This window comes from Hyla sarda, chromosome 6, assembly GCF_029499605.1.
Source record: "Hyla sarda isolate aHylSar1 chromosome 6, aHylSar1.hap1, whole genome shotgun sequence".
NCBI classification, from domain to species: Eukaryota; Metazoa; Chordata; class Amphibia; order Anura; family Hylidae; genus Hyla; species Hyla sarda.
In genome coordinates, this window is record NC_079194.1 from 62,486,042 (window position 1) to 62,504,690 (window position 18,649).

General features: G+C 44.9%; 1 protein-coding gene across 1 annotated transcript in view; it reads left to right on the plus strand.

Annotated features, from left to right (window-relative positions):
* The window catches only part of GCAT (glycine C-acetyltransferase), a 31,236-nt gene extending 28,015 nt beyond the window's left edge, over window positions 1-3,221 (plus strand). Inside the window, exon 9 of the mRNA XM_056528217.1 lies at window positions 2,588-3,221. Within this exon, the coding sequence (XP_056384192.1) occupies window positions 2,588-2,739 (152 nt within the window). The 3' untranslated portion in view covers window positions 2,740-3,221. The remainder of the gene's footprint in view (window positions 1-2,587) is intronic.
* The last annotated feature ends 15,428 nt before the right edge of the window (window positions 3,222-18,649 follow it).

Genomic DNA, 18,649 nt, shown 5'->3' on the forward strand with positions numbered 1-18,649 from the left:
ACTGGTTAGTGTCCCAGTAGGTATGGGGACCCCTAGTGGTGGGATTTTTAGGATCCGTTTTTTCTTTATTAAATACTAGAGTACCCGGCGTTGCCCGGTTTTTCCTTCCTAATCCTTGTTGTGGAGGAAAATCAATAGGAAGCTTTTGACTTCATAACCCGTCCTCATATATTGTTGTCATATCCTAACTCCATATCCCGTCCTCCTATCTCGTCCTCCTATCTCGTCCTCCTATCTCGTCCTCCTATCCCGTCCTCCTATCCCGTCCTCCTATCCCGTCCTCCTATCCCGTCCTCCTATCCCGTCCTCCTATCCCGTCTTCCTACCACGACCTGTAATATGTGTACCAGGTATTGAAATATCTCCAGCCGTACAGAAGTTATGTGGGAACATACATTTCCCATTGATTTGCATGGGACTTTAAACAAAAACCCTGACCCTCACAAATGGGGATAGTTGAGGGTTAAATTAACTATCCTATATTGTAAGTGGACATATAAGTAACATGTGACCAAGTATTATCGAAATATCTCCAGCCGTTTGGAAGTTATGCAGTAACATATATTTCCCATTGACTTGTATGGGACCTTAAACAAAAACCCCGACCCTGGCAAATGGGGGTGAGTAAGGGTTAAATTACCTATCATATGTTTGTTGTTGACATATAAGTAACATGTGCCAAGTTTCATGTTAATATCTTTAGCCATTTGGATGTGATGCTGGAACATAAACACATACACACATTGAGTTTTATATAGATAGATTTAAAATAATTTTAAACAACCATATTACAAAAGGTCTTTTAATTTTCATCAGTAACAACATAAAAAAAGTTTTGGGATCTGACTGTTCCCATTTAAAAGAGGATCCAGGAGGGCAAAGATGTATAAGGCCCCATACACGTGAGAATTTCCAAGTGAAATCCGGCAGAAAAATTCAGCTCGAAAATTCTGTTGCAGCAGAGTCCCATTGTTTTTAATGGTTTCTGCTGCACTGTGCACATGGCAGAATTTCTGCGGCAAAAAGTCTGCTGTGGAAATTTTTATTCCAGCCTCTGCAGAAAGAATTGATATGTTGATTCTTTCTGCATAATCGTCTAGGAAATACATTGCCCTCTATGGAGAGGACGCTTTTCAAAGCCGTCCTAGCGCTGGAATGTTCTTTTGGCTCCAGCTGTCTGTGGAAATTTTCCAGGTGGACATTCAGTTGTGGGAACATAGCCGGGTATAGATCCAGTGTCTGTGCTTCATGTTCATTCTACAATTTGTAACTTAGCTCTTCTGCTGAAAGTAAAGATTGGTCCTAAAGGGAAGAAAAGGAAAACTATTCTGCTCCACTTTGGACCACAAAGGGATTTACAGTAGATGCACAAAGTAACCTTGCCTTACAGGTGGTTATTTATTTATTCCCATTGCCCTCTGGCCCGTATGTCTTCACATACATTTGGGTGAAGGCCATTGATTATTATTAATATAGCTGTGCATACAAAATTCTTTAAAGGGGTATTCCAGGTTTATACATCTTATCCCCTATCCAAAGGATATGGTATGATCGAAGGGGTCCTGCCGCTGGGAACCCTCGCGATCTCTGTGCAGCCCCCAGCATTCTGTGCCGTGCACTGCTTTTGAGATGGGGATGTGACATCACGGTCACGCCCAATAGTGACATCACACCACGCCCCCTCCATTCATATCTGCCGGAGGGGGTGTGACGGCCTTTGGATAGGGGACAAGATGTATAAACCCAGAATACCCCTTTAATTTTATACAGTTTTATTTTATGCTCTTTGATATAGCTGTGGTCAAGCTATATCAACATAAAATAAGGATATATTTGCTAAAGATAATCTTTAAAGGGGTTATTCAGGAATAGATAAACAGAGCTAATTTCTTTTTTTTTTTTTTTAATGCTCCCTGTCTGTCTCCAGGTTGAGTGTGGTTCTGCAGCTCAGTTCCATTGAAGTGAATGGAGCCAAGTTGTATTACCACACCCAACCTGCTAAAGAAATTAGCTGTCTATTCCTGGATAACCCCTTTAAACATGTCAAAGGTATATTTCTGGACAGAATCCAGCCTAGACAGGCTTATGGATAATATGACCCTGCTTCTGGAGCATCTTCTGGTGTATATACTAAATACAGTACCTAAGCAGAGTGAAAACATTGCCTAATAAGGCCTTGTTCACAACGGAATTTGGGAGAAAAATTCAGCTCGGAAATTCCTTTGCAGCAGAGTCTCATTTTTTCTAATTGGATTCTTCTGCACTGTCCGCACAGAGGAATTTCTGGTGGCGGAAACATTCGGATATTCCAATTCCGGCCTCCGCAAAAAGAATTGACATGTCAATTGTTTCTGCAGAATCTGTCCGGATATGCATTTATGGAGACGGCGCATTTCCAAGCAGTCCTAGCGCCAGCATGTTCTTCCGGCGCCTACTGTCTGTGGAATATCCACCCAGAAATCTTTCCTAGTGGACATTCTGCCGAGTGAACATATTTTAATACTTCACTCCTGGGTTTTGCAGAAACATCAGTAAAAATAAAGGAGCCATGACTATACAATTTAATTCTAATTTTATTTCCTCTTAGGCATCTATGTCATCGGATTTAGCTTCCCAGTAGTCCCTAAAGGCAAAGCTCGCATTCGGGTCCAGATTTCTGCAGCTCACAGTGATGAGGACATTGACCGCTGTGTGCAGGCCTTTACAGAGGTGGGCCGGAAGCTTGGCGTGGTGTCCTAAGAGAAGAGGACCTGACCGGCCAGCGGGAATTTTAAGTAACTATTCTCTGCAGCACGGAAGAACAAAACTCAAAGAAAAAACTTGAAATACTATTTGGGGACTGTGGGGGAGATTTCTCAAAACCTGTCCAGAGGAAAAGTTGCTGAGTTGCCCATGGCAACCAATCAGATCGCTTCTTTCACTTTTGAAAAGTCCTCTGAAAAATGAAAGAAGTGATCGGATTGGTTGCTATGGGCAACTCAGCAACTTTTCCTCTGGACGGGTTTTGATAAATCTCCCCCTATGAGTAAAAAGATCCATTTGTTTGTGACTGTAAATAGAATAGAATGCAGAGTTTCATGCAAATATTCATCTAAAAAACATTGATAAATACAGTAGAATACCTGCGACTCCAGCTTATTTCTAGCAGTGTGAGATGGAGATGACTTGAACTATAACTCATATCATTCTGTCCTCAATAAAAGCAGCTCTGTTCTATTATGTACAGGATTTTATGTACTTGTATTTTTCGCAGTATAAGACGCACTTTTTCTTCCCCAAAACTGTGGGGGAAAAGTTGGATGCGTCTTATACGGCGAATACACACCTATCGTGGCGGTCCCTACGGCCATCAACGGCCTGGACCCGCGGCTAATACAGGACATCACCGATCGTGGTGATGCCCTGTATTAACCCTTCAGACGCGGCGATCAAAGCTGACCGCCGCGTCTGAAGGGAAAGTGACACTAACCCGGCTGCATCGGGAGGGACCTACCTGCCTCCTCGGTGTCTGCTCCGTGCCGGGATCCCCTTCATGGCCGGCGCTCTCCTTTGTCGTCATCACGTCGTCGCGCACGCCGCCCCGTCATCCTATAGGTGCGGCGTGCGTAGCGACTTGATGACGGCGACGGAGAGCGAGGATACCGGGCAGCAGAGACGTTCCGGAGCAACGGGGACACGGCAACAGCGATGGAGGGTGACATCCAGGGCAGCGGTGACGAGCGGTGACTGGTCCGGAGCGGCGGGGACACGTGAGTATTACCTCCTATACTGGTGGTCTCCAACCTGCGGACCTCCAGATGTTGCAAAACTACAACTCCTGGCATGCCCGGACAGCCAACGGCTGTCCGGGCATGCCGGGAGTTGTAGTTTTGCAACATCTGGAGGTCCGCTGGTTGAAGATCACTGTGACCTTTACTTTACATTGTATTCTAGATTTTCCTCATTTAAAATTGGGTGCGTCTTATATGCCGGAGCGTCCTATAGGGCGAAAAATATGGTATATTCTGCAGTGCTTGTGTCTATTATTTTCTTCAGCTTTTGTATTTAATGGGTCTAAACATGTTCAAGTCCTATACATAATGCAGGGTGTGATCTCTTACTCATTGTACATGAGCTGCCTGTCTAGTCTACAGTTTTTAGGGTGGATTCACATGCTGTAGATTTTGTTATAAAAATTTCTAAGATTTAAATTTCTTAAAATCTGCCATGTGTTTTACCTTTTAGTCAGCTGTACGCTCTCACTGCAGGGATTAGCGCAGTGACACACGGGTTCCCCACTTAGGATAATCCATTTGAGAGTATTTTGAAGGGAACATTTGTTTATATAAAAGTCGCTGAAGAGACATAGTGGAGATATTATCACAGCCATGAGACGTGGGAGGGTTTGGTGCTGGATGAGTAAACTACATTTGTGCACAGGGCTTACATTCGTGCTCGTGGTTGCAACATTTGAATACAGATTATACACAGCCATACATTGACTTACCAGGTGGATGAAGTTCTTTCATACTTGAGACTGTACTTTACATGCAACCCTGTACACCTATAAAAAGAGAAAGACTAACGAAGCGGTTGAGTTGTGCCCAAAACCGCGTATGAGGGCACACCTATAGAGGGCAAAAAATCAATAAGTAGAATTAATAACATTGTTCCTAACCATGATGACCAAGGCCACACACTAGTCATATCTATCTCCCCTAACTGTACTAATTGAACTAGAGAAACAAGAGTTATGCCTGCTGACTAGCAAACACAAGAGGCAGTGCTTGATGTAGCGAAGCCATGGTATTCATGCCTACTACGAGCGGCCCGACACTGGAAACGGGACCTGACTACTTACTAGCTGATTTGTGCATGTCGACATACCTACTGTGCCATTGCAGAAAGGGGAAACCAATAAAGCTTGTCAGGCATGACGTGTCCTCCACTCCCTGCTAAATAAGTTGCAAAAATTCACTGTTAGTTGGTGACGCACAACCTATGTGACAGACCCTCGGTAGATTTTGCCAGGCATTTAAGCGCCCTGGTGCCTGTAGATGTGAAAGGTCTTTGCGTAGACGTTTTGCCTGACGAGACAAACCTGATTCAAACCTCGTACCTGTAGGTGTGACAGGTCTTGAGTAACCCTAGTGTCTGTGGACGTGACGGATGTTTGCGTGACGCTGACAAGCGTGGACGAGATCGGTTGGTTCGAGACAATGACCACTTGTGCGTCGTGAAATTTATAAACTTTATGACTTGTGTAAGGGAAACATTTACTATGCTTTAAATCCCTTGCAGGTGTGGCAGGAGACGACGATGTGGAACCCCTAAGTATGATGGTGTCGTTGCTCTGAAGATGTGTCAGTAACAACAACCCAGTAGTGCATCCCCCTGCAGACGTGGCAGGCATGATGGGTCTACAACTACCTATGTGTCGTGATGTAGTTGCTCTGAAGATGTGTCAGAAACTACTATGCAGTGCATCCCCCTGCAGACGTGGCAGGCATGATGGGTATACAACTACCTATGTGTCATGATGTAGTTGCTCTGAAGACGAGTCAGTAACAACTATGCAGTGCATCCCCCTGCAGGCGTGGCAGGCATGATGGGTACACAACTACCTATGTGTCAAGATGTAGTTGCTCTGAAGGCGTGTCAGCAACAAATAAACAGTGCATCCCCCTGCAGGCGTGGCAGGCATGACGGGTATACAACTACCTATGTGTTGAGATGTAGTTGCTCTGAAGACTTGTCAGCAACAACTATGCAGTGCACCCCCCTGCGGACGTGGCTGGCCTAACGGGTATACCCCTACCTATGTGTCATGACGTAGTTGCTTTGAATATGAGTCAGTAACAACTATGCAGTGCACCCCCTGCGGGTGTGGCAGGCATGACTGGAATACATAGCCACCTATGGATCGTGAGGTAGTAGCTCTAAAGACGTGTCTGTAACAACTAATAAGCAGTGCCTCCTGCCGCAGACGTGGCAGGTATGACTGGTACAACCACCTATGTGTCGTGACGTAGTTATTTTTAGGACATGATGTTATGCATAAGAATATTCCAGCGACAAAGACTTATGCATTCCCTTGGACAAGAGGAAAGGTAACTAGTGAGTGTGTGACGAGATACGGACGCTTAAACTGTGACTACGTGCAGTTACTATGGTGATGTACGTGAATCCTGTCAGCTACGGAAACCAATAGCCGGTACATCAACTGTAGTGCAGAGCAAAATAAGCATGGTGAAACTAATGTGTGCATAGTATGTTACTTATGGTAGTGAGCTTGTGACAACACTATGTGGATGAACATGATGAGAATCTGTCTCGTATATGCCCGACTTGTAGCAGAGTACGCGAGTAATGGAATGTAACAACATGACACTGATTTCTACCATACAGTACACTAAGGACAAGCATTATAGCAACCATGATCATGCCCAACATCAACTTAACTTAGTGAAAATACAACATGCGTGCTGCGAGCCTATACCCAGTGACTGGAGAATGCTGTAACATGTGCTTAAATTCTATAAGTATGTTAGTGTAAAACAATATACAGCATTTGCTATGTACCGGGAAACCCACGTGATAACCAATATTACAAGCGTATGTACCATAGAATGCTACAAACGTATGTTCCGTGAAAACACAACTTATGAAGTGTAATGGCCAGACATATGTGCAGAGTAACTGCTTGTTACTGTACCGTACAAGCAATGAACATCTGAACAGTATGACGCTATGAGTTTATGTGTAGTGTACACCGTGTGAAGCTATGCGTGTATGACCTGTATGAGCTATGAGCATGTGTACGATAACACAGAATGAAGCTAGACATATCAACAACCATGAGGGAACGTTCCGTATAGCCGCACGTATGAGATGGAAGGCACACGTGAGTGCAACACGACAACGACGAGCACATAAGCGGTGCTGGTGGTATGAGCATTCAACCCTGTGACTGTACTTGCTGTATGTGACGCAATGAGCGCGTGCACTATACACAACACTGACCGTACCTGCTGGTATATGACACTGTGAGCGTATGTACTGTTATACAACAATGTGACCATACCTCCTGCATATGGCACTGTGAGCGTGTGTACTGCATGCCGTGCTGTAACTGTACCTACTGCATGTGACCCTAAGAGCGCATGTACTGTATCCAACACTGGCCATGCCTGCTGCATGTGACACTATGATCGTGCGTACTGTGTACAACAGTTACTGTATCTACTGCGTATGAAGTATGAGCGTATGTATTACATACTACACTGTAACTGTACCTACTGCATATGCCACTGTAAGCATATGTACTGCATACTGTACTCTAACTGTACCCACTGCACATAACACCATGAGCGCATGTGCCGTACACAGCACTGAACTGTACCCCTAACATGAACACTAAGCATATGTACTGTATGCAACGCTGCAACTTACCCACTGTACGTGACATTACGAGCGTAAGTATTATATACGACACTGACTGTACCTACTGTATGTGACGCTATGAGCGTATGTACTGTGAACAACACTAACTACACGACACTGTAAATTGTACCCACTGCACGGCAGTGAGAATGTATACACTGTGTACAACACTGACTGTTACCCAAAGCCTGACACTGCGGGCGTATGAGCTGTACATGACCCTGACTGTACTCACAGTATGTGACACCATGGGCGCACACCCCGCGCCAAACACTGACCGCACGCTCCGCATGTCTCCCTAAGGGCGCATGTAGCCCGCGCATGCAGAGCATATGCCGCGAGCGCCCCCACGCAGCGTGAGACGCCGTGATCGTGTATGCGTTTTAACCTACGTGCGGTGTAGAACTGCTATGTCGTAAGAGCAGTGATGCTGTGAGTGAATACCGTACTCATGTTACCGATGTGAGCGTAGGAAGCATATAAGCAATATGCCGCACGAATGCTAAGAGACTGGACGGTATGGGCGCTATGACTGCCCGATATGACAGCTATGGGTGACTGCACGGAATCACGGCTGTAGGTGATTATACGTTATGAAAGCTACGAGTGACTGTACGGTATGAATGCTATTAGTAACTGCACAGTATGAACGCTATGAGTGACTGCATGGTATGGACGCTATGAGTGACTGCACGGTATGGCTGCTATTAGTAACTGCACAGTATGAACACTATGAGTAACTGTACAGAATTGAGGCTATGAGGGACTGCACGGAATGGAAGCTAAGAGTGACTGCACGTTATGAACGCAATGAGTAACTGCACGGTATAGATGCTATGAGTGACTGCACGGTATAGATGCTATGAGTGACTGCACGGTATGAACGCTATGAGCGACTGTATGGTATAAATGCTATAAGTGACTGCACAGTATGAATGCTATGAGCGACTGTACGGTACGAATGCTACAAATGACTGCACGGTATGAATGCTATCAATGACAGCACGGTATGAAATTTATAAATGACTGTACGGTATGAATGCTATAAATGACTGCACTGTATGAATGCTATAAATGACAGCACGGTATGAATGTTTTAAATGACTGCACGGTATGAACGCTATGAGCGACTGTATGGTATAAATGCTATAAGTGACTGCACAGTATGAATGCTATGAGCGACTGTACGGTACGAATGCTACAAATGACTGCACGGTATGAAATTTATAAATGACTGTACGGTATGAATGCTATAAATGACTGCACTGTATGAATGCTATAAATGACTGCACGGTATGAATGCTATAAATGACCGCACGGTATGAATGCTATAAATGACTGTACGGTATGAATGCTATAAATGACTGCACGGTATGATGCTATAAATGACTGCACGGTATGAATGCTATAAATGACTGCACGGTATGAATGCTATAAATGACTGCACGGTACGAATACTATAAATGACTGCACTGTATGAATGTTATACATGACTCCAACGTTATGCATGCTGTGAGAGCTATGAGACAAATGCTGAGGCACGGACTCTGTAAATCATGCATGCGCATGTGAAGAATATTCTGCAGTGAATTCAAGGTGCCACAGGACAACCAGTGTGGGTTTCACTTGGTGGTCTACATCAGAAATATGGGAGGGTATCCTCTGGGGGGGGGGGCCACCTCAGCATACCAAGGAGCAGCCCATCCCCCAAAGCACACCCAAGCAGGGCACAGACAGGCCACACACTAGCGAGGCCACTGGCCGTATCCTGCACGCTGACTAGCGACAGCCCGTCTGGCCAGTTCCGAACTTCGCCAGCAGGGTGCGCTGCTCTGAACCACCCTGCACGCACCACGTGACCCCACCGCGTTGCAACAAGATGCCGGAACACGTCGCAGGAGTGAACGGCCTCCCACGTGGCACCGCCGTGCCGCACCGGCCGTGGAAAGCCGATCAGGCCGCTGCACCACCGCGGACGCCTACCGGGAGGCACGAGGCAGCGTACGGGGCGGCTGTGAACGCTGCCGCCGCTGCTGCCAGGGAATGGATGCCGCGTGAGGGAGTGAATGACGGGGCGAGGTTCCCCGGCGGACACCGGGAGCGTGGCGGTGCACGGGCGAGGGGAACATTAGAAGGTGGGTGACTGCTATGAAACTGGGATAACCCGGGCTTACTGTACTGGAACCACTCCGCCCCCTGCACACACCCACACCTTCCGAAAAATGACTCGTACGCCCCGCCTGCATGGTGGAGGGGCGTTTTATAGTCGTGCCCCCATCATGGCTCCGCCTAGAGGTGCGGGGGGGGGGATTCACGCCCCTTTGCACAAATTCAGCCTTAAAGGCTTCCCACTTATAGTAACTTGATTCCCTTTCAGGCCCTATGCTCGGATTGCAACTGCCATTGTCACAGATTGTAAAAAAGTTACATATTTATTTTTGCAAGAACAGTTTCTTAAAGGGGTTATCCAGAAAAAAAACATATTTTTTTTTTATATATATCAACTGGCTCCAGAAAGATAAACAGATTTGAAATTTACTTCTATAAAAAAAAAATCTTAATCCTTTCAGTACTTATGAGCTGCTGAAGTTGAGTTGTTCTTTTCATAGTTACATAGTTACATAGTTACATAGTTAGTACGGTCGAAAAAGGACATATGTCCATCAAGTTCAACCAGGGAATTAAGGGGTAGGGGTGTGGCGCGATATTGGGGAAGGGATGAGATTTTATATTTCTTCATAAGCATTAATGTTATTTTGTTCCAGGAATGTATCTAATCCTGTTTTAAAGCTGTTAATTGTTCCTGCTGTGACCAGTTCCTGAGGTAAACTGTTCCATAAGTTCACAGTTCTCATGGTAAAGAAGGCGTGCCGCCCCTTGAGACTAAACTTTTTCTTCTCCAGACGGAGGGAGTGCCCCCTCGTCCTTTGGGGGGGGGGGGGTTAACCTGGAACAGTTTTTCTCCATATTTTTTGTATGGGCCATTTATATACTTATATACGTTTATCATATCCCCCCTTAAACGTCTCTTCTCAAGACTAAACAATTGTAACTCCTTTAATCGCTCCTCATAGCTAAGATGTTCCATTCCCCATATTAGTTTAGTCGCGCGTCTCTGCACCCTTTCCAACTCCGCAGTGTCCCTTTTATGGACAGGTGCCCAAAACTGAACAGCATATTCCAGGTAAGGCCGTACCAATGCTTTATAAAGGGGGAGTATTATGTCCCTGTCCCTTGAGTCCATGCCTCTTTTGATACATGACAAGATCCTGCCGGCTTTGGAAGCAGCAGCCTGACATTGCATGCTATTCTGTAGTCTGTGATCTACAAGTACACCCAGATCCTTCTCTACCAGTGACTCTGCCAGTTTAATCCCCCCTAAGACATACGATGCATGCAGGTTATTAGTACCCAGATGCATAACTTTACATTTATCCACATTGAACCTCATTTGCCAAGTGGATGCCCAGACACTTAGTCTATCCAAGTCATCTTGTAACTTATGCACATCCTCTATAGACTGTACTGTGCTACAAAGCTTGGTGTCATCTGCAAAGATAGAAACAGAGCTGTTAATACCATCCTCTATATCATTAATAAATAAATTAAACAACAGCGGGCCCAGTACAGAACCTTGGGGTACACCACTAATAACCGGGGACCAATCAGAGTACGAATCATTGACCACCACTCTCTGGGTACGATCCATGAGCCAGTGTTCAATCCAGTTACAAACTAAAATTTCCAAACCCAAAGACCTTAACTTGCCTGTCAGACGTCTATGAGGGACAGTATCAAACGCTTTAGCAAAATCCAGAAACACTATATACACAGCCCCCCCTCTATATACACAGCCCCCCTCTATATCCACAGCCATTCCTCTGTCAAGGCTTCTACTCACCTCTTCATAAAAGCAAATTAGATTGGTTTGACAACTTCTATCCTTAGTAAACCCATGCTGGCTATCACTTATAATACAATTATCCCCTATGTATTCCTGTATGTAATCCCTTATAAGTCCTTCAAACAATTTACCCACAATGCACGTTAAACTTACCGGTCTATAGTTTCCTGGGGAAGACCTAGAGCCCTTTTTGAAGATTGGCACCACATTCGCCTTGCGCCAGTCCCTTGGCACAATACCAGACACCATAGAATCTCTAAATATCATGAACAGGGGTACAGATATTACTGAACTTACCTCTCTAAGAACTCTTGGGTGTAGTCCATCCGGCCCTGGAGATTTGCTTACATTTATATCACTTAACTTACCTTGTACCATCTCTACATTAAGCCAGTTCAGTACATTACATGATGTGTTACCAGCACTGACCTGGCCAATGTCAGCTCCTTCTTCCATAGTGTATACAGAACTAAAGAACCCATTCAGTAGCTCCGCCTTCTCTTGATCGCCTGTGACAACCTCCCCATTATCATTATTAAGGGGTCCTACATGCTCTGTCCTTGATTTTTTTGCATTTATATGTCTAAAAAAATATTTAGGATTAGTTTTGCTTTCTTTGGCCACCTGTCTCTCATTTTGAATTTTTGCTGTTTTTATTACATTTTTACAGATTTTATTAAGCTCCTTGTACTGTTTAAATGTTATAGCTGACCCATCAGATTTGTAATTTTTGAAGGCAATTTTTTTGTTGTTTATTGCTCTTTTAACATCATGTGTCAGCCATGTAGGATTTAGTTTTAATCGTTTATATTTGTTCCCCTTTGGTATATATTTAGCTGTATAGTTATTTAGAGTTGATTTAAAGATGTCCCATTTACCTTCTGTATCAGTATTTGAGAACACCTCCCCCCAGTCTATGTCCTGTAGTGCAGCCCTCAGCCCAGGGAAATTTGCCTTTTTAAAGTTATATGTTTTTGCCTTCCCCGCCTGTCTTTGTTTTCTACATTTTAAGTCAAAAGTAACTATATTGTGGTCGCTATTCCCAAGGTTTTCCCGCACAGTTACATTACCAACCAGCTCTGCGTTGTTGGAAATGATCAGATCCAACAAGGCATCACTTCTTGTTGGGTCCTCCACAAACTGGCCCATAAAATTATCCTGCAATAAATTTTGGAATTTTCTCCCCTTTGTAGTTTTAGCCAACCCCGGACCCCAATCTATATCTGGATAGTTAAAATCTCCCATTATTACCACTGTACCTGCCCGGGCGGCCCTCTCTATTTGTTTATACAGCCGACCTTCTATCTCTTCAGTGATATTAGGGGGTCTGTAGATTACACCAAGTATTATTTTTCAGTATTTCCCTCCTTTTGTAATTCTACCCACAATGATTCCACATCCTCAGAATCATCACACCCTATGGCATCGTTCACACTGACTTTCATACCACTTCTTACATACAGACAGACTCCACCACCTTTTCTGTTCATTCTATCCTTGCGAAACAATTTTCTGTCTAAGCGCTCTCTGATGACACCTGTCTCGGGAACTGTCCAGACTAGAAGCAAACCTCTTCTACTCTGTGCAGTTCCCGAGACAAGCAAAGATGTAAGCAGAGAGCACTGTTGCCAGACAGAAAAGAACAACTCAGCTTCAGCAGCTGATAATTATTGGAAGGATTAAGATTTTTTTTTAATAGAAGTGATGTACAAATCTGTTTAACTTTCTGGAGCCAGTTGATATAATTTTTTTTTTTCCTGGAATACCCCTTTAAGCAAAGCATAGATGACAAATGTATGTGTGACATAGAAACATAGAATGTGTCGGCAGATAAGAACCATTTGGCCCATCTGGTCTGCCTAATATCCTGAATACTCTGAATAGTCCCTTGCCCCATCTTATATAAAGGATAGCCTTATACCTTTCTCTATCTTATATGAAGGATAGCCTTATACCTTTCTCTATCTTATATGAAGGATAGCCTTATACCTTTCTCTATCTTATATGAAGGATAGCCTTATACCTTTCTCTATCTTATATGAAGGATAGCCTTATACCTTTCTCTATCTTATATGAAGGATAGCCTTATACCTTTCTCTATCTTATATGAAGGATAGCCTTATACCTTTCTCTATCTTATATGAAGGATAGCCTTATACCTTTCTCTATCTTATATGAAGGATAGCCTTATACCTATCCCTATCTTATATGAAGGATAGCCTTATGCCTATCTCTATCTTATATGAAGGATAGCCTTATACCTTTCTCTATCTTATATGAAGGATAGCCTTATGCTTATCTCTATCTTATATGAAGGATAGCCTTATGCCTATCCCATACATGCTTAAACTCCTTCACTGTATTTGCAGCGACCACTTCTGCAGGAAGACTATTCCATGCATCCACTACTCTCTCAGGAAAGTAATACTTCCTGATATCACTTTTAAACCTTTGCCCCTCTAATATAAAACTATGTCCTCTTGTGGTAATTTTTCTTCTTTTAAATATGCTCTCCTCCTTTACTGTATTGAAACATCTTGCACACTTGACTATCATGTTACATAGTTAGAACAATATACTGTAGTACTCAATGACTGATCACTTTTAAACAGAAACTATTATTCTTGAAAATACATTTGCCAGCATAAATATTAAAGGGGTTTTCATGGCAGCAATTATTGAAGGCTTAATGGCAATAAATGATTAGTGGGGTACTAACAACCAACCCCTCCCGACGATCAGCTATACAACATGGCTGCTGCGGCCGGGTGTCAGTGAACAGGAGCTTATCTGCAGTACCAGACATGGCCACTATGCAGTGAACAGAGCCAATTCCTTCTGGCCCTGTAAGGCTAGGTTTAGACTACGGAATCTCTGGGCAGAAAATTTCCGCCCGGAGATTCTGAGTTCCGCCTGCGCTGACTGAATTAGTCGGCGCTAGGACCGCGCGGACACTGCAGTCTCCTATAGAGCAACCCCTTTCTTCAGGCGGAAATTTTCTAGCAGATTTTTCATCCGGATTTTCCGCTTCACAAATTCCGAAGTGTGAATTTGTGAACGGAAAACCATTCACTACACTATGCATTATAGTAAGCGGAATTTCTGCCGGAAATTTCAAAGCGAAAATTCCGGCGGAAATTCTGTAGTCTGAACCTAGCCTAAAACTCTTTAAACGGGAACTTTGCCCTTAGATATCTTATTCCTTATTTAAAGGATAGGGGATAAGATGTCTGATCATGGGGGTCCGGCCGCTGGGACCCCTGCGATCTCCAACGGCTTTGGGCAGCTGTGGTTGTAACGTCATGCCATGTCCCCTCCATTCATGTCTATGGGAGGGGGCACGGCTGGACCCCCCGCATTCACATCCTGTCCTTGTGAACATACCCTTAAAGGGGTACTCCACCCCTAGACATCTTATCCCCTATCCAAAGGATAGGGGATAATATGTCTGATCGGGGGGGTCCCGCCGCTGGGGACCCCCGCAATATAGCATGCGGCACCCACCTGTTTCTGCTCCGGAAGCGCTGGAGGGTCTGGGTCCCGACCACGGGAACGGAAGTTTGTGACATCACAACTCTGCCCCCGTGTGACATCACGCCCCGCCCACTCAATGCAAGTCTATGGGAGGGGGCATGACGGGACCCAGACCCTCCAGCGCTTCCGGAGCAGAAACAGGTGGGTGCCTTATGCTAAATTGCGGGGGTCCCCAGCGGCGGGACCCCCGCGATCAGACATCTTATCCCCTATCCTTTGGATAGGGGATAAGATGTCTAGGGGTGGAGTACCCCTTTAAGCCTAATTAAAGTCCATCATTCATTGTAACAACACGTTCTTAGGTTCTGTCCGGTGCATTGATATGACAGCATCACATCTGCCTGGCGTGGGACTGTTCTCTTAATCCCGTTTCTTCTGAATTTATGACTATTCCCGCCCGCTCCCACAATATGTGTGTCCAATCATGCCCCCTCCCGCAAACATTTTGTCACAGCTTTTGGAGATATTACCCCTTGTGCCATTGTATCAGCCCCCTGTGGCATTTCAGAGGTTTGCAGTACTGCGCAGGATTTTGCAGGACCCGCTGTATGTTCTGTGACCACCAGCTTCCACCCACAACAAAATTATTATCGCCCACATCTGTGGGATCCCAATCAATCCCAATGCAGGGCTCTAATACATCATAGTTAGGTAAAAAAAAAAATATTTGAGGAATGCTAAAAAATGCACAGCTTTGAAGTCAGGGGCAACACTAAAGACTGTGGGTTACAAAAGGGGCAGCACTACAGACACTAAGGGGGCACCATTACTAAGTAGAGGGCACTAATTAGACGGGGGCTAAGGAGTCACCATTTTTGTATTGGACACTTCACTGTATAATCAAGGAGATCTGTCACGTGTAGTTTGGCTCATTTCAGTGATATCACGTGAGTCTATTTTATCCTTATCTGTTCCATATCTGGGAGGTCAGACTGAGAATTTTTTTCAGAAATGCAGATTGTTCTATTGCTGGCCAGGACATGAAAAAAAAGTAAAATTGGACAACAGAAGGTTAAAAAACACAAAAGGAAAAGATACGCTGTGTAATACGGATCAGACATTCTAAGAGCAGTCATAGATTTCAGTCACTTATTATATTAGTTGTCATGGATGCAGATTCATTTAATGGGGTTAATCGGCGGCCAATGCTTTCCTGAGCAATATGCTGTAATTCACAATGTAAACTATAGTGCAGATTCCCATTGAAAACAACAGGTGTGCATTGGAATGTTTTTCAATTCTCCGTTTTGCGCGACGTACCTACCATATTGAGCTCTAAAATACCACATGTGAACCCAAAAGGTAACATGAAAATGAAGGATACCTGCAGGAAATGGGCTTGTTGTGGATTTTCGGCTACAGATATGTGTCAATATTATTTGCATCAGAAAAATAGAAGTGAATGCTTGCGCAAAAGTCTTGCACATTTTGCACATTACGCCAGCCGCAGCGATAATAAATGCCCCCTGAAAGTGAAGGAAAACACCACTAAAAAAAACACAGCATTTTTGCAGAACAAAATACATAAAGTAAGAACACAGCAAAAATTTTTGTTCTCTTTCTTTTTTTATAGGTCCCCCACATTACGTGTGCAGTATAGTACCCCGTACATTAGATGTGCAGTATAGTACCCCCACATTAGGTGTGCAGTATAGTTCCCCCACATTAGGTGTGCAGTACAGTTCCCCCACATTACGTGTGCAGTATAGTTCCCCGTACATTAGGTGTGCAGTATAGTTCCCCCACATTAGGTGTGCAGTATAGTTCCCCCACATTACGTGTGCAGTACAGTTCCCCGTACATTAGGTGTGCAGTAGAGTTCCCCCACATTACGTGTGCAGTATAGTTCCCCCACATTAGGTGTGCAGTACAGTTCCCCCACATTACGTGTGCAGTATAGTTCCCCGTACATTAGGTGTGCAGTATAGTACCCCCACATTAGGTGTGCAGTATAGTACCCCCCACATTAGGTGTGCAGTATAGTTCCCCCACATTAGGTGTGCAGTATAGTTCCCCCACATTAGGTGTGCAGTATAGTTCCCCCACATTAGGTGCAGTATAGTTCCCCCACATTACGTGTGCAGTATAGTACCCCCACATTAGGTGCAGTATAGTTCCCCCACATTAGGTGTGCAGTATAGTTCCCCCACATTAGGTGTGCAGTATAGTTCCCCCACATTAGGTGCAGTATAGTTCCCCCACATTACGTGTGCAGTATAGTACCCCCATATTAGGTGTGCAGTATAGTTCCCCCACATTAGGTGTGCAGTATAGTACCCCCACATTAGGTTCAGTATAGTTCCCCCACATTACGTGTGCAGTATAGTACCCCCACATTACGTGTGCAGTATAGTACCCCCACATTAGGTGTGCAGTATAGTACCCCTACATTAGGTGTGCAGTATAGTTCCCCCACATTAGGTGCAGTATAGTTCCCCCACATTAGGTGTGCAGTATAGTTCTCCCACATTAGGTGCAGTATAGCTCCCCCACAGACATACAGCCTTCAGGCATATACAGTGTATGGCTGAAGGCTGTATGCCTGTGTGCTGCCCCACTTCAGTGCTCCATCCACCGCTCCTCCGGTGGTCAGAGCACTGAAGATGATGGGCCGGTAACTTACCATGTGCGTCCTCCTCCTCAATGCTCCGCTCCTCCGTTCCTATGGGCGCCTCCCGGCGGCCCCTGCATTTTTAAAGTTAACGTGGGGCTGCATAAAGGTAACCTGGACAGCATAAAGGTAACCTGGACATCCTTGTGTCCCGAAAAGGTCTTTTGGGACACAGGTATTTTCCGAATGTGACGGGGCCCCCTGCGGGCTGCTCAGTGACGGATCCGCCCGCCCCCCCCACAGATCTGCCACTGAGCAGCCAGCAGGGCTGCAGCACGGAGGTGATAGAGCCTCAAGTTTGAGGCTTGATTAGGCTGTGCCCAGGTACACCCGGCACACCCCGTACGCATGCCTATGACAGTGAGCCTGCAATGTATATACAGTATACACATTGCTGGCTCACTTAACCCCTTGCTGAGCTGAATGCTATGCACCAGCCCAGCAAGGAAAGAGTTAACTTACACTGTTGGATAGTGTAGGTTAACCCTTTGGGCCGTATACACTATATACAGCTATACAGAAGACGAAGTCTGCTTACTTCCCTCCAGTCCCGGCTGGGTCCATGTAGCTCCGCCCCCTAGTGATTACATCATTAGGGGGCAGAGCTACAGACGGGAGCCAGGCTGGTAAGTATGAGGATCTGTACACATTGTACGTTTTATATAATGTGAACAGACCCTTCTGGCAGTCTTCCCAGATAGGGAGACTCCAGCTGTTGCTAAACTACAACTCCCAGCATGCCCAGACAGCCAAAGGCTGTCTGGGCATGCTGAAAGTTGTAGCTTTGCAACAATTGGAGGCTGCCTGTTTGGAAAGACATTGCAATATGGGCGCGCTCCCCAGCGGACAGTGCCAAAAATGTACTCACCAATATATTTTTTTTTCTTCTCATTTCAGATCCATGTATGCAGAGGATAACGGCGGATTCGGAAGACTACTGCGGATTAACTGGATTTTTTTTTCCTTTTATTAAAATGGTTTCCTTTTATTAAAATGGTTAATTTTTCCAATGTGACGTGTTTTTTTTTTAAATTGAATTTTCAGGCTTAGTAGTGGAAGCCGGTCTTATTGACGGAATCCATTACTAAGCCGGGGCTTAGCGTTAGCCCCAAAAACAGCTAGCGCTAACCCCCAATTATTACCCCGGTACCCACCGCCACAGGGGTGACGGGAAGAGC